Source organism: Ranitomeya variabilis, chromosome 1, assembly GCF_051348905.1.
Source record: "Ranitomeya variabilis isolate aRanVar5 chromosome 1, aRanVar5.hap1, whole genome shotgun sequence".
Taxonomy (NCBI): Eukaryota; Metazoa; Chordata; class Amphibia; order Anura; family Dendrobatidae; genus Ranitomeya; species Ranitomeya variabilis.
In genome coordinates, this window is record NC_135232.1 from 959,461,692 (window position 1) to 959,483,662 (window position 21,971).

Sequence of the window (21,971 nt, forward strand, 5' to 3'; positions counted from 1 at the left end):
GTGGAGAAGTTGGTTTTGGAGGTGGAGGGCTGGGAAGTCGGGAGGAAGGGCTCTGGGGGTTGTTGACCAAAACTGTCTCTGATGTTATCAATCTTCTGCTTGAAAAATGAGGCAAAGTCTTCAGCTGAGATAAGTGGGGACGGAGGAGAGAATTGAAGGTGTTGAATAACTGTTTAGGGTTGTGAGACAGGGAGGATATGAGAGATGAGAAGTAGGTTTGTTTAGCTGTGGTGAGTGTGGTCTTGAAAGTAGTGAGGGACTGTTTGAATGCGATGAAGTGTTCGTTGGAGTGGGATCTTTTCCATCTGCGCTCAGCAGCCCTGGAAGCTCGCCTCAGTTCTTTAGTCAGGCTGCTGTGCCAGGGCTGTCTGTTGATTTTGCGAGCTTTGGTATGTGTAAGTGGGGCAGCAGATTCCAAAGCTACAGCTATTGTGGTGTTATATAGAGCGGCAGCGTCATCCGCATTGGGGTCATTCCATGTCAAGTGGACCAGTGGTCCCCACTCGACCTTCTCCGATTTTGCTGAAAATTCATAAGGATGTACATGTATGTTTGAAAAGAGGTTCTGTAAATTTTTAGGGCCAGATCTCAAATACATTGGGCACTGTTGACCTTTCATTGGAGGTTCCACCAAGCCTGCGGCTTCAGCTAAGAGGATTTTGCAAACTTTGGCACATAGCCATTAGAGTTCTATACTGGCTGTGATGCTGAAATTTGGCATACTAGCTCAACTTTTGCTGCTAAATGCGATAAAATTATTACCGGCTATGACAAAACAATATTTCTTCCGCAATTTTGTGTCAAAGTAGCTTGAAAAACGCGTCACATAAAATTTATGCCAAACTTTGCCCATATATAACTCAAGACCAAAAACCAATAGTAACTGGTGCTTTGCCCTGTACACCAAACATCTACATGACTTTGCATTGCTGCAATATCACGGTCAAAGCATCTGTATTTGTGGAAATATTCACACCCAGATATGATGAAAAACTTAAAAAAAACGAATTTTACCTATTTTTTACGTCAAATTTCTCAAAAAGGGTACCCCTAAAATATATTAATTCTGATATCATTAGAAAGAGCACATTTTTCTCTACAAGGATCATTGTTTTTTTTTTTTTTTGGAGTCTCTCACTTTAAGAAATGAAAAACGCCACTGAACATGGTGTTATTTATTAAAGGGAACCTGTCACCACGTTTTTGGAAGATGGGATAAAAATAGCGTTAAATAGGGGCAGAGGTGGGCGTTACATTAGTGTGTTTGTTATGCGTTTATTACCCACCTAAGTTGCCGAAATACCTTTGCAAAGTCTCCGTTTTCGCCTGTCAATCAGGCTGGTCTGGTGAAAAGGGCGTGTTGTCTTCCCCCAGATTTTGCGTAGTTTTCCGTTGGTGGCGTAGTGGTGTGCGCATGCACAAGGTCCTGAATCCTCTGCCAGGGGATTTAAAAGAGCGCGCTGTTCGTTATTTCATTGGTGATCGGTGGGCGCGGCCATCTTCCTTTGGCCGCGCGTGCGCATAAGCGGCGCTCTGCTGGCCGCGGCTTCAGGAAAATGGCCGCCGCGATATCCATCTGCGCACGCACGGCATCCCGCGGCCATTTTCCTGAAGCCGCGGCCAGCAGAGCGCCGCTTCTGCGCACGCGCGGCCAAAGGAAGATGGCCGCGCCCACCGATCACCAATGAAATAACGAACAGCGCGCTCTTTTAAATCCCCTGGCGCAGGATTCGGGACATTGGGCATGCGTACACCACTACGCCACCAACGGAAAACTACGCAAAATCTGGGGGAAGACAACACGCCCTTTTGACCAGACCAGCCTGATTGACAGGCGAAAACGGAGACTTTGCAAAGGTATTTCGGCAACTTAGATGGGTAATAAACGCATAACAAACACACTAATGTAACGCCCACCTCTGCCCCTATTTAACGCTATTTTTATCCCATCTTCCAAAAACGTGGTGACAGGTTCCCTTTAATACGCAATGAATGGTAACTGCACTATTCAAACCCTTGCATTGGTCCATGGTGGTTATACCACAACCAATTCCCTAAGAATTGGTATTATAATCCTATTAAGAATTGTAATAGTGCTGTCTTTCGAGAATTGGCAGCCCCATCGCCTAGGAGCCATGGCCGATAGCCGTGCAAGGCGAGCCTCGGGCGGTCTCTTTATCGCAGGTTCCAAAGCCTGAGGGTGGGTGTCTTTGCCTAGGATCCCAAGCCTAATATTGGGTATCTTTTGTTGGTTCCCAAGCCATAATGTTCAGTCTAAGTGGTCTGGAATTGTTGCTGAGTTTGCAACATAATCGGTTCAGAGAAGCTGTATTGTCGGCCCATTGCTGTTGCAGCTGGTGCTGGAATTATTGCAATGATTGACTGCTCGGGAATCCAGCATGTATCATTTCTCACAGGCCAGTGAAAGAAGCTAGCTGGTCCATGAGGATGCATAAAATGTATTAATGCATCATGCTCGTCGACTGAAATTTCAGAAATATTTCCAATCCACCAGTTCCTATCATAAATGCAGGCAATGTATTGCCCTGGCTGGAGGTTTGCAATTGGCACAAAAGGCATTTCTGATCTGACAGATCTATCTACATGGGCAATGAAAGATGATGGGTCATTTGACACCCTTGAAATGCGAATCTTTTTGTCATCAATTGGCACAAACTGGTGATTTTCTCTTGTTCCAGCAATTGTATGTCCATTTTTGAACCTTTCCTCTTGAACTACCCGTAGTTCGTCAATTTTTTCTTTTGGAACAAAAAAAAAAACTTGATTCCATGCAGTTGCTCGTTGCAAAAGTTGAATAAAAGTTGAGTATTTGGTTTTCAGTTGGGAGATGAAGACTGGCACGACCTGCCAACCTCTTTGCTGTCCCTCCAATCCCATCACAGGGCGACTTTCCATGACTGGTACCAAAAAAATTCCATTCAGCGCTGATATTGAAATCAGCATTGTGGTGGCACAAGTTTGAGAAAAATTTTGAAATTTTTGTACTGGGCTGCAGATCCATCGCTGAAGTAGTGGATATGACGAATCCCGTAGATGAGTCTTGAGATACTCCACAATTACTGTTAAGAAAGTGTGGACTGCAACTGTGTCATGTCGTGAGCAATCACTGATTATGCACAAGCTGATGTTCTGCGCAGCTTCACCATTTAACTCCTTGAAGTAAATTACAAATGGGTGTACTGTAGCTTGACTATTTTCCCAGTGGAAACCTTGAATGGCATCTTGAACAATAAATGAGTAATTTTCAGCAAAGTCCATAAGGATCACAAGCTCTCCAGGTCTCAGATTTTCCTTCAACGATTTCAGATAGCAACTTTGATGCTTGGCGATGTAGTGATGGCTACAAAGTTTAGAAATTTTCAAAACCAATTCTTCAATGAAATCTTCTATAGTCAGTTGTTTGGTATCAAGCGTGTCTCGATCAGTGTGAATCCATTGTTTGAAATGAATAATAACTTTAATTGTGGAGTATCTCAAGACTCTCATCTATGGGATTCGTCATATCCACTACTTCAACGATGGATCTGCAGCCCAGTACAAAAATTTCAAAAATTTTCTCAACTTGTGCCACCACAATGCTGATTTCAATATCAGCTCTGAATGGAATTTTTGTTGGTACCAGTCATGGAAAGTCGCCCTGTGATGGGATTGGAGGGACAGCAAAGAGGTTGGCAGGTCGTGCCAGTCTTCAATGCCCAACTGAAAACCAAATACTGACCCCGGTGGATTTATTCAACTTTTGCAATGAGCAACTGCATGGAATCAAGTTTTGTTTTTTGTTCCAAAAGAAAAAATTGACGAAATACGGGTAGTTCAAGAGGAAAGGTTCAAAGATGGACATACAATTGCTGGAACAAGAGAAAATCACCAGTTTGTGCCAATTGATGGTGTCAAATGACCCATCATCTTTCATTGCAATAATTCCAGCACCAGCTGCAACAGCAATGGGCCGAAAATACAGCTTCTCTGAACCGATTATGTTGCAAATTCAGCAACAATTCCAGAACACTTAGACTGAACATTATGGCTTGGGAACCAACAAAAGATACCCAATATTAGGCTTGGGAGCCTAGGCAAATACACCCACCCTCAGGCTTTGGAACCAGCGATAAAGAGACCGCCCGAGGCTCGCCTTGCACGGCTATCGGCCATGGCTCCTAGGCGATGGGGCTGCCAATTCTCGAAAGACAGCACTATTACAATTCTTAATAGGATAATAATACCAATTCTTAGGGAATTGGTTGTGGTATAACCACCATGGACCAACGCAAGGGTTTGAATAGTGCAGTTACCATTCATTGCGTATTAATAAATAACACCATGTTCAGTGGCATTTTTCATTTCTTAAACTGAGAGACTCCCAAAAAAAAAACAATGATCCTTGTAGAGAAAAATGTGCTCTTTCTAATGATATCAGAATTAATATATTTTAGGGGTACCCTTTTTGAGAAATTTGACATAAAAATAGGTACAATTCGTTTTTTTTAAGTTTTTCATCATATGTGGGTGTGAATATTTCCACAAATACATATGCTTTGACCGTGATATTGCAGCAATGCAAAGTCATGTAGATATTTGGTGTACAGGGCAAAGCACCAGTTACTATTGGTTTTTGGTCTTGAGTTATATATGGGCAAAGTTTGGCATAAATTTTATGTGACGCGTTTTTCAAGCTACTTTGACACAAAATTGCGGCCGAAATATTGTTTTGTCATAGCCGGTAATAATTTTATCGTGTTTAGCAGCAAAAGTTGAGCTAGTATGCCAAATTTCAGCATCATAGCCAGTATAGAACTCTAATGGCTATGTGCCAAAGTTTGCAAAATCCACTTAGCTGAAGCCGCAGGCTTGGTGGAACCTCCAGTGAAAGGTCAACAGTGCCCAATGTATTTGAGATCTGGCCCTAAAAATTTACAGAACCTCTTTTCAAACATACATGTACATCCCTATAAATTTTCAGCAAAATCGGAGGTCGTCGAGTGGGGACGATTTTTAAAACTGGTCCACTTGATGTGGAATGACCCATTGTGTAAGGAACTTATATCTGTGAGAGGGAGGAGGGATTCAGAGAATGAATGTAGGTCAAGATGTTTAAGATTTCTGCGAGGGTGTGAAAGTTTGTGGGGTGAGGATTGTAGACATGGAGTGGAGAGGGAAGAGAATGTGAGAAGGTTGTGGTCAGAGAGAGGAAGAGGTGAGTCACATGATGTCATAGACCTAATGGAAACGAGAAGAATTAGCTGGGTAGAAAGGCAAAATGAGCAATTGTAAGTACATGGTGCTGTATAATATGATGACTGAAATGTATTAACCCCTTTCTGACATCGGACATAATATTCCGTCCCTGTGCCCTGGGCCTATTTGACCAGGGACAGAATATTACATTTGAGCGATCGCCCACGCACACAGGGGTGTGTGAGCGATCACCATCGGGTGTCGGCTGATTCTGACAGCTGCCACTAAGTGCCAGGAGCGATCACAGACTGCTCCTGGCACTTTAACCCTCGTCGTGAAGACATCCGGGTCACCAGACCTAGCAAGCTTGCTGATCTTGCCTAGTGCATGATGAGCATGTTTGTCTGTCAGTGCAGAGCTGGCAGTTTCTACAGCATGGGCATGCTGCTTCATTTCCATGCTGTAGAATCTATCAGCCTTCAAAAAATGATTGTTGCGTATTGGGACAAAGTAAAAAAGTTAGAAAAAAAATTATTTTTAAATAATTGGAAAAATATTTAACCCCTTTCTGACATTGGACGTACTATCTCGTCAAGGTGGGGTGGGCCCGTATGACCACCGACGGGATAGTACGTCCAGCCCGATCGGTGGCGCTCACGGGGGAAGCGCGGCCGGGTGTCAGCTGACTATCACAGCTGACATCCGGCACTATGTGCCAGGAGCGGTCACAGACCGCCCCCGGCACATTAACCCCCGACACACCGCGATCAAACATGATCGCGGTGTGCCGGCGGTACAGGGAAGCATCGCGCAGGGAGGGGGCTCCTTGCGTGCTTCCCTGAGACCCCCGGAGCAACGCGATGTGATTGCGTTGCTCCAAGGGTCTCTTACCTCCTCTCCCTGCAGTCCCCGGATCCAAAATGGCCGCTGCATCCGGGTCCTGCAGGGAGGGAGGTGGCTTACCGAGTGCCTGCTCCGAGCAAGCGCTTGGTAAGCCTGCAGCACTGTAAGTCAGATCGCTGATCTGACAGTTTGCACAGCAAACTGTCAGATCAGCGATCTGTGATGTCACCCCCTGGGAAAAAGTAAAAATGTGTAAAAAAAAATTCCACATGTGTAAAAAAAAAAATAAAATAAAAAATTCCTAAATAAAGGGAAAAAAATTATTCCCATAAATACATTTCTTTATCCGCTATAAAAAATGCTATAAAAGTAAATCAAACCCCCCTTCATCACCCCCTTAGTTAGGGAAAAATAATAAAATTAAAAAAATGTATTTATTTCCATTTTTCCGCTAGGGCTAGGGTTAGGGCTAGGGTTAGGGCTAGGGTTAGGGCTAGGGTTAGGGCTAGGGTTAGGGCTAGGGTTAGGGCTAAAGTTAGGGATAGGGTTGGGGCTAAAGTTAGGGTTTGGATTACATTTACGGTTGGGATTAGAGTTAGGGGTGTGTCAGGGTTAGGTGTGTGGTTAGGGTTACCATTGGGATTAGGGTTAGGGGTGTGTTTGGATTAGGGTTTCAGTTAGAATTGGGGAGTTTCCACAGTTTTGGCACATCAGGGGCTCTCCAAACGCGGCATGGCGTCCGATCTCAATTCCAGCCAATTCTGCATTGAAAAAGTAAAACAGTGCTCCTTCCCTTCCGAGCTTTCCCGTGCGCCCAAACAGGGGTTTACCCCAACATATGGGGCATCAGCTTACTCGGGACAAATTGGACAACAACTTTTGGTGTCCAAGTTCTCTTGTTACCCTTGGGAAAATATAAATTTTGGGGGCTAAAAATAATTTTTGTGGTGAAAATTTTTTTTTTTATTTTCACGGCTCTGCGTTGTAAACTGTAGTGAAACACTTGGGGGTTCAAAGTTCTCACAACACATCTAGATAAGTTCCTTGGGGGGTCTACTTTCCAAAATGGTGTCACTTGTGGGGGGGTTTAATGTTTAGGCACATCAGGGGCTCTCCAAACGCGACATGGTGTCCCATCTCAATTCCAGTCAATTTTGCATTGAAAAGTCAAACGGCGCTCCTTCCCTTCCGAGCTCTGCCATGCGCCCAAACAGTCGTTTACCCCCACTTATCGGGTATCAGCATACTCAGGACAAATTGCACAACTTTTGGGGTCCAATTTCTTCTCTTACCCTTGGGAAAATAAAAAATTGGGGGCGAAAAGATAATTTTTGTGAAAAAATGATTTTTTATTTTTACGGCTCTGCGTTATAAACTTCTGTGAAGCACTTGGTGGGTCAAAGTGCTCACCACACATCTAGATAAGTTCCTTAGGGGGTCTACTTTCCAAAATGGTGTCACTTGTGGGGGGTTTCAATGTTTAGGCACATCAGGGGCTCTCCAAACGCAACATGGCGTCCCATCTCAATTCCAGTCAATTTTGCATTGAAAAGTCAAATGGCGCTCCTTCCCTTCCGAGCTCTGCCATGCGCCCAAACAGTGGTTTATCCCCACATATGGGGTATCAGCGTACTCAGCACAAATTGTACAACAACTTTTGGGGTCCTTTTTCTCCTGTTACCCTTGGTAAAATAAAACAAATTGGAGCTGAAATAAATTTTGTGTGAAAAAAAGTTAAAGTGGAGTAAAACGTGATGAAAAAGACGGATATAAATAAACATGGTACCGCTGAAAACACCTCCATCAGCAGAAAAATAAAGTTATAGCTCTCACAATAAAGCAATGCAAAAATAATAATTTTTTCTATAAAATGGCTTTTATAAATGCAGCAAAAGATAAAAAACTATATAAATGAGGTATCGCTGTAATCGCACTGACCCAAAAAATAAAACTGCCTTATCAATTTTACCATACACGGAATGGCTTAAACAAAAGTGCCGTCGGCCACAGTTTTCTGCACTTCTGAAAAGGACACTGCTGAACAGAGGCCAGACAAGGTCCAGAGTAACTTTTTTTTTTTTAAATTCGTTTAATAAAACACTAAATTCACATGAACATACACAATTTACATATCTCCAAGTCAGTGCAGGTACATCATAAAGATAGATTCATCAATATAATACTTTATACACCGATCGAATCATGCAAATTTGAAATATAATAGTATGTCACATATACTGAAAATCCTAAAACTCAAACTATCTTACTGCCTAAACAAAACAAAACGGTCTCCATCACCTTAGCATAGCAGTTTTAACATTCAGCGTGAAACACTCTGTTTCTCAAGTCTTTACCATACAGACTCTAGGCTCTCAACTACGTGATGACACAGTGAGGTATGACGAATTCCACAAGTCCCAGATTTTATTAAATTTATCCAAACAGCCTCTGTTTTGGTATAAAGTGCGTTCATATGGCACGATTAGATTTACCAACTCTATCCAGGCCCTAAGAGACGGATGTAAAGTGCCCATCCAACGCAAGGCAATCAATTTTCTTGCCAGAAAAAGCGTCTCTCTCAAAAAAATTTGAACATGGTGGCCCCACATCTCCTCCTCCAGTATCCCAAACAAACACACTGATGGGGTCAGGGGAACAGGAATTTGTACAAGGGAAGTCAACAACGAGGTCACCTCTTTCCAATAAGTCATAATAACTGGACATTCCCATATCATGTGTATGAAATCCGCCTCCTCCATATGACATCTAATACATTCTGAAGACCGGGACCACCCAATTTTAAATAGTCGCAGAGGGGTTAGATATGATTGATGCAAAATATATAACTGTATCATTTTATTGTTAGGCGAGGGTGACACCCTGGTTGGGGACTCAAGGGCCATCTCCCAGTCCTCACCCTGCAGATCGGGTATCAGGACCCTCCACTTTTCCCTTATCGGCAGTAAGGTAGCATCAGCACCCACGGACAACATATAAGTATACAATACGGAGATAAGACCCCGGGGTCCCTGTGACTTGAAGATCCCTATCAGTGGGAAAGAGGACATTACTCGTGCCATTTCCACGCTACGAAACTGTGACTGAATCGCTGATCTGAGTTGAAGATATCGGAAGAACTGAGGTCTCGGTATATCATACTTATGCTGCATTTGTTCAAAGGACATTAAGGTTCCCTGTTCATAAAGATCATTAAGCGACGAAACACCATGCAGTGTCCAGAATTGAGCGGAGGGGTGATTCAGCAAGCTCGGGAAATATTCATTATCCCATAATGGCAGTTCAGCTACAATACCATCAAAATGAATTACCCTTTTCACTTGTCGCCAAATCAATCTTGCCAGCCGAAGCAATGGCAGTAATCTAGAGACAGAGGGTTTGTTCACCTCCAAGAAACCCAACGAGCAGTTGATCTTGGCAGCCTGAGCCAGATGGTGTTCTGAGTTCGGTAAATCTCCCCCCGGCATCCATTTTCCCAGAGCTCTAAGTTGTCCAGCTAAGTAGTATAAGAAGAAATCTGGCAACGCCGCCCCTCCCATCTGTTTAGATCTATGCAAGGTGGATAATTTAAGTTTGGGTCTAGCTCTTCCCCAAATAAAAGATGTAGTTAATGAGTTCAAGTTGGCAAAAAAGGATTTGGGGACCGGCACTGCACTATGTTGGAGGGAATAATTAAGCTTCGGGAGAAGTATCATTTTTATCAAATTTATGCGGCCCGAGACAGATAAAGGCAGTTTACTCCATATTGCAAATTTATGTTTAACAAGCCCCAGCAACGGGAAGACATTAAACTGTAGATCAAGTCTACTACATCTTGGTATAATTATTCCTAGGTATTTAAAGCTAGTAACAACCGGTAATGGGGATAAAGTATTGAGGTGTGTTACCGAGCCTTGAAAAAGAGGCATCAAGGCAGATTTGTCCCAATTAATATATAATCCCGAACGCCCACCGAATCCCTCTATAGTGTTAATCACATGTGGCAAGGTCTCCTCCACCTCATCAAGAAACACCACCATATCATCCGCATATAGGCCAATAGTATCCGTGCGGTCTGCTATCGTAATACCCCTAATAAGTGGGGAGGACCTCATACGAATCGCCAACGCCTCTATCGCTAGGGCAAACAAGGCCGGAGATAGAGGACATCCCTGGCGAGTCCCTCTCCCCAAGGGGAATGATTCAGAAATAGAATTATTAATAATTATCCGAGCTCTTGGTTTCAAATATAATGCTGCAATCCATTTTTGGAATTTAGGACCAAATTGAAATCGTTGTAAACATGCAGATAGGAAGGGCCATTCAAGAGAATCAAATGCCTTAGCCGCGTCCAGCGAGGCCATGGCCCATTTATTCTCAGGTACCAACGTACTATATTGAGCTATTGATTGAACCCTCCTGATATTAATAGAGGTACTCTTGCCCGGCATAAAACCCGTCTGGTCCGGATGTATTATATCTAATATTACCGTATTTAACCTAGTAGCTAGAATTTTAGTGAAAATCTTATAGTCCACATTAACTAGTGAGATAGGGCGATAAGATCCACAGTCTAGGGGGTCCTTCCCTTCCTTTTTTAAGACTATGATATTTGCTTCATAATAAGAATCCGGCAAGGAACCACCCTCCCAAATCCCCTGAAACACTTTAAAAAGAATTGGAGCTAGAGCATCCCTATATTTTCTATATACTTCTATAGGGAAGCCATCCGGGCCTGGCGCCTTGCCAGAAGCCATATCTGTTATGGCGCCGTTTACTTCGTCAAGAGTAATGTCTGCGTCTAAAAAGGCTTGCTGTGCAGCATTCAACGTAGGGAATACTAAGTCTGATAGGTAATTTAGGCATTCCAAAGTATCAGAATCTCCTTTGGAACTATATAGTTTTTTATAATAATCACAAAAGCATAGGAGTATGTCATCTGTCGAGGTCACTACAGAGTCGTCTGACTTCCGGATTTTAAGTATGGTGTTGGATGTATTGTGCTGACGCACCATATATGCTAGGAGTTTACTGGACTGGTTTCCCAGTTCAAAGTAAGTCTGCTTAGTAAAAAATAATTTACGCTTGGATTTAGTGTCCGTATATTGACTATGAAGTCTGTGTAAGTGTAACCACTCCGTCCTGTTCTCACTTGTCTGATTAGCTATATAGGCCGCCTCCGAGTCTCTCAAATGCCTATCCATGTCATCATCTTCCTTTGAGGTCAAGCGCTTAATATATGAGATGGTAGAGGACAAACAACCCCTCAGATATGCTTTGAGGGCATCCCAAAGAATAGTAATATTTTGCGGCATTGGCTGGGATGTAATGAAACAGTCCAGTTGGTCAACAGTCCGGTCTTCTGGGCCTATTAACTTCAGCCAGAATGGATTCACTTTCCAATTTATAATGTTCCTCACCCGACTCAGCTTAAGTTTAAGAATCACTGGACTATGGTCTGAGACACCTCTATTCCCATGACACACCTCTCCCACCCGTACCGCCAGGCTACTAGAGCCAAATATATAGTCTAAGCGAGATAAAGTGCGTCTGACAGATGAGTGACAAGTAAACTCCCTTACGTCGGTGTGGCGTGTTCTCCAGAGATCTAACCAACCAGTACCTTCCATGAATATTGACAATCGAGATGGTGAAGGATTTACATCCGTGATCTTCCCATCAAGCCGAAGTCTATCCATACATTCATCCATTAGCATATTGAAATCTCCCATACACAGAACATGCGCATCTGGATAATTTAAGGCAAAGTCAACCGCCTTCTTGACAACCGACATCTTAGCAGGGGGGGGGGTTATATATACATATTATAACATAGTCTTCTGAATTCACAGTCGCGTACACAAACACAAAACAACCTTCCGGATCTCTCCGAACCTCTCTGACCTCCCATCTGATATCCTTATGAATTAACAGAGATACTCCTCTAGAGTAACTGGTGTGGAATGCATGCACAGTCCATTGTACCCAAGGTTTTAGCACATAACGGGCTGAGTCCCTAGTCAGATGTGTTTCGACCAAAGCTACTATATGAGGGTGATAACGTCGTATCTGAGAAAATACTTTTACTCTCTTACGAGGCGACCCAAGGCCCCTTACATTCCACGTCATGCATGTTATATCAGACGCCATATCTCATCAGTCTAGAATGTATAGTGTCACGTCGAACTTCTGCTACACCTGTAGTGGAGAAAAACATGGCAGTAATTTCTAAGTAGCTAACAATAAACAAAATCAAAACATTGATAAGCAAGAAGTGCTTCATAAGGGAGCAAAAAATCGTGCTCCACATAACCCAGTTCAAAAAAGGGGATACCATCTCTGAACGCAGAGTTCGGTAAAGTTGTTTCCCAGGACGCTGGCAAAGGAGCTCCCCTCACCGTCAAGGAAAATCCGGCGAGAAAGTTCCAAATTCTAGATAGATGAAGACAGCGGTCCTCTTAGGATTTCTCTCCTCCCCCGCACGCCCCCACACACGACCGCATCCACTCCTCAGCCTCAGCTGGAGTTGCAAAAAAGGAAGAAGAGCCTTGGTATACCACTCTGAGCCTGGCAGGGTAGAGCATTGAATATAAGATGTTTTTCTCTCTGAGCCGTTTTTTAATTTCCATAAATTGAGATCGTTGTTTTTGCAATTCCATGGAGAAATCTGGAAACACAGAGATAGTGGCATTGTTATACTTGATAGGACTTTTTTGTCTAACTAAGCGAAGGACAGTGTCTCTGTCCTTGCAATTAAGAAGACGTGCCAGAAAGGGTCTCGGTGGAGCGCCGGGAATGGGAGGCTTTGTCGGCACTCTATGGGCTCTTTCCACAGAAAAGGTGGCGGAGAATCCATCTCCCAAAGTATCCTTAAGCCAATCCTCCAGGAATGTTTCGGGGTGTTGACCCTCCGACCGCTCCGGCAGACCAATGATGCGAATATTATTCCGTCGTAGTCTGTTTTCAAGATCGTCCGCCTTCTGTTTCCATGCATTTATAGAGCCAGCTACCTTTGTCAATTTAGTCTCCATGGGCCCATAATTATCTTCCAAGCGAGACACACGTGATTCAACCTCTGTAATACGTCCTCCCATGGTCTGCATGTCCTGTCTGAGGCGCCCCACTTCAGAGTGCACCTCCTCTATCTTTCCTGATAGTGATGTCCTGGTCAGTGATATAGCTTGCATCAATTGCTCGGATGCCTGTTTCAGTGTCAAGTCCTCCTGATCTCCATCCTCCTCACCATCAGAGGCATAGTTTTTTGATTGGTTTTCAAGTTTGCTCACAGGCGAAGGAGAAGTTTTTTTTGAACGTATACTATCAGGTTTATCCAGTCATGCAAACTTTTTAAGTTTATCAGCTGTGCCCGAGTTTTTAGAGCGGCTCATAATGAGTGTTAAGGATTAAAATATCACTGCAGCAGAATATGACTTAGTTAACAAGCCACCAAGTCACAATGCACAGCCGGCAGGGTCCTCCCTGTGCAACCTCGCCGAAGCAGCTGTATAGTGCAGGGCTCACCACTATGGATGCAAAGGAGGGGAGAGTCTCAGGAGCAGCCCCCACCACAGATAAGGCTCAGTTTTTAATATTAGTTGTCTCCCAGAGCGCAAGTTATAGGGTCGGCTGTCCGGAGATCACGGCGGAGTTATAACTCCTGTCTGGGTAGCCGTGCAGGGGAGAGGTTTTAATGTTGTGGGCGGCACCGGAGCCAGTCGGCTCTATATAATATAGTGCGGCAGCAACGAGGGGGAGTACGGGGTCCATCTTCCAGGACTCACACCGCACAATTCCCCCCAGTACCTCCGTTAGTTGTGGCAAGTGTCAGCCAGCTCCCTCCTGAGCCCCAGGGCACACTTCGTGCCTTCCGACTCCACCGCGCGCTGCAGGGAAGATGGCCGCCGCCTCCTGTCTTCTCTGTCCTCCGTCCGCGTGTCTCGGGGATCTCGCCCGACCGAAGCCGCACCTCGCGCCCTCTCAGAAGCCGGGGACCCCCAGGCACCCAGAGGATTCCAGCGGTGCTCACCGAATCCCTCTGAGGTAAGTATATAACGCAGGATTCTGCAGGATTATGGGAGCTCCAGCCTGGCGCGTCTATTCAGCTCCGTTACATCGCCACGCCCCCAAGGTCCAGAGTAACTTTGCTGCCTCATTATAGTGAATGGATCCCTTGGGGGTTTCATCTGAGTCACATCACTCAGTGATTTAGATGGAAACCCCAAAGTGCTCAGCGCTGGATAAATGTGATCCCAAACGTTATGTAAAATGTTCCCAATGAAAGCTTCATCTCAATCCACAAAAAAAGCAAGCCCCCACTTGGGTCCATCATCTGTTAACGGAAATATAGGAGACATCCATGTTACTGGTAGCAGAAAGGCTCTGGGAAAGCGAAATGGCTCCTCACCCGCCAAAAGAAATTCAGCATATTCTGTTCTCCCAAATCCAAATGCCCCCTCCCTTCTGAGCCCCACAGTGTACATAAATCACATAATGTGCCCACGTTTGGTATTTCTGAAGCGATGAGAGCCCGCCTAGCTTATAGGTGCATGTCTCCAGAAACTCGGGCTGGGCAATAACGTACTGGTCCCTACAAAGTACTGGTTATTAAAATGTCAGTTTGCAATTTTCACTCAGCAACATTCATTTCTGTTTGTTTCTGGAAAATATCCATGGAGTCAAAATCATCACTACATCTGTAGATAAATTTCCCAAATGGGGTCACTTGAGGGGAGGTTCTGCTCTTCTAGCAATTAGGGGCTCTGTATATGGAGTCCGCAAACTGTTCTAGGAAAATCTGCGATCCTGGTGGCAAATAGCGCTCCATTCCTCCCAATTCTCTCCGTATGGCTAAGTAGTACTGTACAGCCACATATGGGGTATTGCCACGTTCAGTAGAAATTGTGGAACAAATTACGGTGCCATTTTTACCCACTTCTTGTGTGAAAATGTAAAATCTGGGGCTAAAACAAAATTTTTGTTTGTAAAAATGTAGTCATTTTGTCTTCACTGCCCAATGGTATAAATTTCTGTGACACACCTGTGGTGTCAATATGATCACTGCACCCCTAGATGAATTCATTGAGAGGTGTAGTTTGTAAAATGGGGTCACTTATCGGGGTTCTGCTGTTTTGGCACCTCATGGGCTCTCCCAGTGGGTCATGGCACCTGCAAACCATAACAGTAAAATCTGGTGCTCCTTGTCATCTGAGCTTTGCACTGTGCCTGAAAAATATCCTGATTACATGTAGGGTATTGGCACACTCAGGAAAAAATGGACCTTGTTGTAAAAAAAAAAAAAAAAAAAAAAAAATCCTATTAGCTCTTTGAAAAATTAAAAACTTGGGGCTAAAACAACATTAGTGGTAAAAATGTAATTTATTCTTTCTTCACTGCTCAGTGGTATAAAATTCAGTGAGGCACATGTTGTCAATATGATCACTGTACCCCTAGATGAATTCATCGGGGAGTGTAGTTTGTATAATGAGTTCACTTATAGGGGGTTTCTGTTGTTCTGGCACCTCGGGCTCTGCCAATGTGACATGGCACCCCCAAACCATTCCAAAAAATCTGAACTCCAATATGGCGCCTCTTCCCTTCTGCACTGTGCCTCAAAAGTAGTATTCTTAGTATTAGTATAATTTTTCCTGTTACCCTTATGAGAATGCAGTATTTTGTGCTAAAAACATTTGTGGGGAAAATTAGATTTTTTTTTTTTTTTTTTTTATTAATATGTCTCAACATTATAAACTTCTGTGAAGCACCTGAAAGTTCAATGTGCTCACCACACCTCACCTGAGGGGTCCTGATGTGACTGTTCTACACGTGAGATCGCCGTGGGACACTCGGGATTATGTGGACTATGGTGGACAGGTGAGTATATGATGGTTTATTATTTTATATTTTTTCTAGGAGACGAGGGCATCCGAGATTTGGCGCTAGGGGAGTATTTTTTTTAAAATTTGAATATGTATGTAATTATTCTACTTTTTTTTTTTTAACTGTGAGCACAGGCGCTGGCAGATGAGACTACGTCTCCCATCAGCAGCACCTGCTGTTACTGTTATCAATTACAGCCTGCTGACCTGCGGTAAAGGCCCCGTCTCACATAGCGATTTACCAACGATCACGACCAGCGATACGACCTGGCCGTGATCGTTGGTAAGTCGCTGTGTGGTCGCTGGGGAGCTGTCACACAGACAGCTCTCTCCAGCGACCAACGATCAGGGGAACGACTTCGGCATCGTTGAAACTGTCTTCAACGATGCCGAAGTCCCCCTGCAGCACCCGGGTAACCAGGGTAAACATCGGGTTACTAAGCGCAGGACCGCGCTTAGTAACCCGATGTTTACCCTGGTTACCAAAAAAAAAAAACAGTACATACTCGCCTTTCGGTGTCCGTCAGGTCCCTTGCCGTCTGCTTCCCGCTCTCAGTGCCGCCGCACAGTGAGAGGCGAGCAGAGCGCAGCGGTGACGTCACTGCTGTGCTCTGCTCTCACTGTACGGCGGCACTCAGTCAGAGCAGGAAGCAGACGGCAAGGGACCTGACGTACATCAGATGGTGAGTATGTAGTGTTTGTTTTTTTTTTACATTTACGCTGGTAACCAGGGTAAACATCGGGTTACTAAGCGCGGCCCTGCGCTTAGTAACCCGATGTTTACCCTGGTTACCAGTGAAGACATCGCTGGATCGGTGTCACACACACCGATTCAGCGATGTCAGCGGGACCTCAACGACCAAAAAAAGTCCAGGCCATTCCGACACGACCAGCGATCTCGCAGCAGGGGCCTGATCGCTGGTACGTGTCACACATAGCGAGATCGCTACTGAGGTCGCTGTTGCGTCACAAAACTAGTGACTCAGCAGCGATCTCGCTAGCGATCTCGCTATGTGAGACGGGGCCTTAAGCTTTTTACCGCAGGTCACCACTGTTGGCCACAGTCACAGCTGCGCGGTCACACTGACAGCGTGACCCTACAGCGCTCTATCCAACGTTCTTACCACCGGTAGAGTTACTGCGAGTCACAGCTGCGGGGTCTCATCAGCCCATGCCTGCTGACCTGCGGTAAGCTTTTTACTGCAGGTCACCACTGTTGGCCACAGTCACAGCTGCGCGGTCACACTGACAGCGTGACCCTACAGCGCTCTATCCAACGTTCTTACCACCGGTAGAGTTACTGCGAGTCACAGCTGCGGGGTCTCATCAGCCCATGCCTGCTGACCTGCGGTAAGCTTTTTACTGCAGGTCACCACTGTTGGCCACAGTCACAGCTGCGGGGTCACACTGACAGCATGATAGCGCTGTGACAGACGGTCTTACCGGCGGTAGCGGTACCGCTGATCAGAACCTCCATGCCAGTGTTTCCCATGCTGTCACACAGATGACAGCGTGGGAAACACCATAGGAAGTACGTGAAACCGCAAACAAAAACTCGGCAAATCTGCAAACATTTTTACACCTGCGTTTTTGCTGCGGATTTGGCTGACTCAATTGAAATCAATGGGTGAAAAACGCTGCAGACACGCACATAGAATTGACATGCTTCAGAAAAAAACACACTGCCAATAGTCAAAGGAAATTTACTTATCATGTGCACAGCACATTATTCATTGAATTAGCTTGCATAAGGATTCCACAGCGTTTTTGGCCCATTTCCGTGTGCACACAGCCTTAGGGTATGCATTAAAGCATCACAATAACATCCATGAGGAGGATTGTGGATGTGATGATGACTAATGAAAGCCTTTATTTGCTCTGTTGCAGGTCGGAGTTCAGACCAAAGCATGGTTTATTGCCGGCATATTTGTACTTATGACTATACCCATCTCTTTGTGGGGAATTTTGCAGCATTTGGTTCACTACACGCAGCCTGAACTGCAGAAACCCATAATACGGTACGACCGTCATCTAATGGCAGTCATCTGCTTTGCTCAGCATTACTATGGTATTTTTTCTGAACAGCCCTTTTATGTTTCCCTGCAGTATTCTGTGGATGGTGCCCATTTACAGTGTGGACAGTGTAAGTATTTTTTCATGCGTTGATTATATTATAGTCTGTGCAGATTCCAGGCATCACTGGCGGCCAGTAATGTCTGCTTATGTTATACCTAATGATTTATTAATTACAGGTATTTATGGCTGCACTTCATACCATTGTCTGCATCTAGTGCTCTGCTCATTGCAGCCAAGGGTATAGTGTCCATCGGCACCAAGCTAACGGTGCTAGGCTGTTTATAGACTTACATGGAGACGACATCTACTCCATGGATTCCAGTGGTTAGATCGTCCGTTGTAGATTGGCTAATAGGGATAACGGGACCGTCTTCTCCATATGGGTGATGTGGCATATAAATTACATATGCCTTACACTTTTTTTAATATTGGAACACCGCTTTTAATATAAATCCATTTTTATTCAGGCTTTGCAGAAGGATCCTTTGTATGTAATTCTATTTGCCTTCCTTATTCTGTAATATTTGCTGCTGGATGATGATATGTTTCCATGTATCTCCTTGTGTCTCCTCTGTGCCTGTATACCAGTGGATTGCCTTGAAGTATCCGGACATTGCCATCTACGTGGATACCTGCAGAGAGTGCTATGAAGCCTATGTTATCTACAATTTCATGATCTTCCTCTTGAACTACTTGACAAATCGCTGTCCAAATCTGGCACTAGTTCTTGAAGCAAAAGATCAGCAGAGACATCTACCTCCTTTGTGTTGCTTTCCGCCCTGGCCTATGGGAGAGTAAGTAATTATACTTTGTACTAGATGTATTTTTGGATAGATGGAGTAGCAAGTTTTTTACTTTTGGAGCAGCAGGATCCTTCCCAACTATAATGCTATTGGAAAGACTATACGTCATTGAGTTGCCTTCTTCCGCCATGTTGTGGAAGAAAAATATTAATGACCTGATTCATTTTTAAGTTTACCCCTGTTCAATGGTTTTTAGTGTTTTGCCTGTTTTCCATTTGCGCCTTAGTCTTAATTTGCAACCCTTTAAAAAAAAAAAAGTCTATTTTGTGTGCCTGTTTCTTTTTTTTTTGTTTGTTTGTTTTTTTCTTAGTTCACAGTTTTTTGGCGTGGTTTTTACTGATTCATCAATTGCAACATTTCAAAAAGTTGCAAAACTTTTTTCAAATGTATTACTTTTCCTCTCTAGTGATCAGAAATTTTGGTGCAATGTCTGTTCTGTTTTGCAACATGTGCACATCTTTGCTCTAAAGAGTTGCGAAGAAAATTCAAGGACAAAAACAAACAGACATTTATGACTTCCCAAAATATTAATGAATCATTTGCTCAATTTTGAAAAATTTGACCCTTAAAAAATGCAACAAATTCCATAAGACAACAAAGAGAAGTGACTTCAAAGATTTGCAAATGATATATCGTGGCCTTTAATATGCAAATCTAATACTGTGAGAAATATATAGAGAATTCATCTATGAGTGTCACGGGAGAGGTGCAGTCTGCTGTCTCACAAATGTATGTCTGGCTGTAAGGCAGCTAGCTGCAGCAGCACCCTCCCCTACTGCACTGTCTGGAGACAGAGAAAACTGAGTTTTTCATGTAGAAAACGTCAGAAAATTGACGCTTTTTTTTGTTTCCTGAGCGTTTGTCCACTGGCATTTTTTTTGTTTTAGGCTGTTCCCATGGTTTTTGTGATTACTCCCCCACGCCATTGAATATTGAAGAAAACTCTAGCAGAGTTCTAAGCAAAAGCATCTTTTAGCTGCTTGGCGATTTTAGAAACCTGAAGAGGTTAAAAGACATTCCAAATAAAGAACATATGATCAGCAAGTCGTTATTACATGGAATTGCAGATTTTCCATTTTTGTGAGCGTTTTCTGATAGGTTACCTTTATGGCTGCTTCAGAAACTTGTCACCCAGCTATACAAGACTCCACATTGCAGATTTACCTAGTTCTGTGTTGTGTCCCCCCCTTTTAAATGACTGAGTAATTAGGTGATGTCAGGCACGTGGGAGTCTCCCCCATTGTCTCCAAAAAGCAGTTATATATAGTTAGGAAATGCCAGAATAGAATTTATCATAAAATGTAACTGTAAATGGCACTGTAAGGGTAAGTTCACACAGGACTTTTTTGCTGCGTATTTTTGCTGCACATTTTTGCTGCGTTTTTTATGCCAATTTTCAGCTGCTTACAGATGCGTTTTTTGTGCGGTTTTGGTGCGTTTTTTTGTCTATTTGTGCATGATAATAAAGTTGAGTGACCCCAGTGGAACTTGGCATCGCCTTCATCCCAGCGGGGGAACAATTTACGGCGAATTACATGCCATGCATCGGCCTTTTTTTGACGATCACTGTAGTTTGGGCAAGCTACATCCCAAATTACAGCCATTGCTTCCACCTTGGAAAAATAAATGAAAAAGTAATTACCAAATGCAAGATGAAATGAAGCCAACATTCATGACAAGGAAGATACAAACATACACATGCAGAACACATGAACATGTACATAACAGCACATGAGCATCGCAAAGTGTACCATTGCAAACAATCGGATATAGATATATCACAAATTAAAAAAAATATTACCTCCATGATTAGTTGGGAAACATTAATGCTCATCCTCCTATACCAAGACATGGCTAACACCTCACTACCAGAAACTCCCTCACAATAGATCACTATTAGGACACCTCACAATGGCTCACTATCTCTATGGACACCTCACTAACCACACCCCTAAGCTCTTGGCTGTGAGATCCCTTCCTGCTGGCCATGATTTTTCTGCACAAAAAACGCAGCAAATAATGCTACATGCGTTTCTGCAGCGTTTTTGCAGCGTTTTTGCAGCGTTTTTTCCATCACCCATTCAAGTCAATGGGTGAAAAAACGCAGCAAAAATACGCAGCAAAAAAGTCCTGTGTGAACGTACCCTAACAGTCACTATATCTGGTTGATATGGGCCTAGATTTGGAGTGCGGTGATGGCAGAAACGAGTGCTGACACCTATATAATCTGTGAGTTCTCTTGCAGTGTGCTGTTGTTTAGATGCAAGTTGGGTGTGCTCCAGTATACAGTGGTCCGACCAGTTACCACGATAATTGCCTTGTAAGTATATAATACATCCTCATAACTTGGCAGTGTCTGCTGTCACTTGTTTAGTGTAGTGCTGTAAGATTATTCCATGTATGCTATGTTTATTAGAAGTGATACATTCAGATCTGAACACTGTAGGGTCTTTTCGTGAAAAATCAGAACATGGAAAACATAAAAGTGAAGAGGGAAGCACAGAGCCCACATACCCCCCCAGCCCAATCAGTGGCCTCAGCAGGGTCGTGCCATATATACGGGCTACCACTGCTGCGGCCAGGTAAGCAGAAGGATAGCAGGGGAGTTCTGGGGATTTGATATGTATTGTGGGGGCAGATTTTTAAAAAAGATTTAAAAGAAAAGTCCTTTAAAAGCGTACTCCCCTTTCAGGATTATTTGTTTCCTTAGGCTCAGTTTGTTGTAAAATAAAGTATTCTTTACACTGCCCAGGTCCAGCACCGACTCATCCCATGTTATTTGATTGCAGTAGTGACATCACTTAGATAGCTCTGCAGCCAATCCATAAGCTCTATCTCTATCTGCAGATCTGCTGAGCAGTGATTGGCTGCAGCACTGTAGACATGATGTCACCGCTGCAACCAAACAACTCGGGCAGTAGCGGAACAAAACCCACAACCTGGGGAGGGGGAGTAAAGAGCAGTTTATTTTACAACAAACTGAGCCTACGGAGAAAAGTCTCTGAAAGGGGACAGATCCACTAAGGATTATCTTGAGACATGTTTTGGAAATGTCTTTAGTCAGTTTACTAATGTCTCTGTTAAACATTGTGCTGCCTTTTTGCTTCTTGGAAAGGTAGTCCCCTTCTATCATCCTACCTACTACATGCTGCTCTCCTCCATAACATAGATGGCGGGCCAT

The 21,971-nt window shown here is 43.8% G+C and overlaps 1 protein-coding gene across 1 annotated transcript in view; it reads left to right on the top strand.

The window, feature by feature from the left end:
* TMEM184C (transmembrane protein 184C) overlaps window positions 1–21,971 on the top strand; it is a 70,531-nt gene that overhangs the window by 9,009 nt on the left and 39,551 nt on the right. Inside the window, exons 2-5 of the mRNA XM_077279299.1 lie at window positions 17,799–17,929; window positions 18,018–18,054; window positions 18,576–18,781; window positions 21,036–21,110. Of these exons, the coding sequence (XP_077135414.1) occupies window positions 17,799–17,929; window positions 18,018–18,054; window positions 18,576–18,781; window positions 21,036–21,110 (449 nt within the window). The remainder of the gene's footprint in view (window positions 1–17,798; window positions 17,930–18,017; window positions 18,055–18,575; window positions 18,782–21,035; window positions 21,111–21,971) is intronic.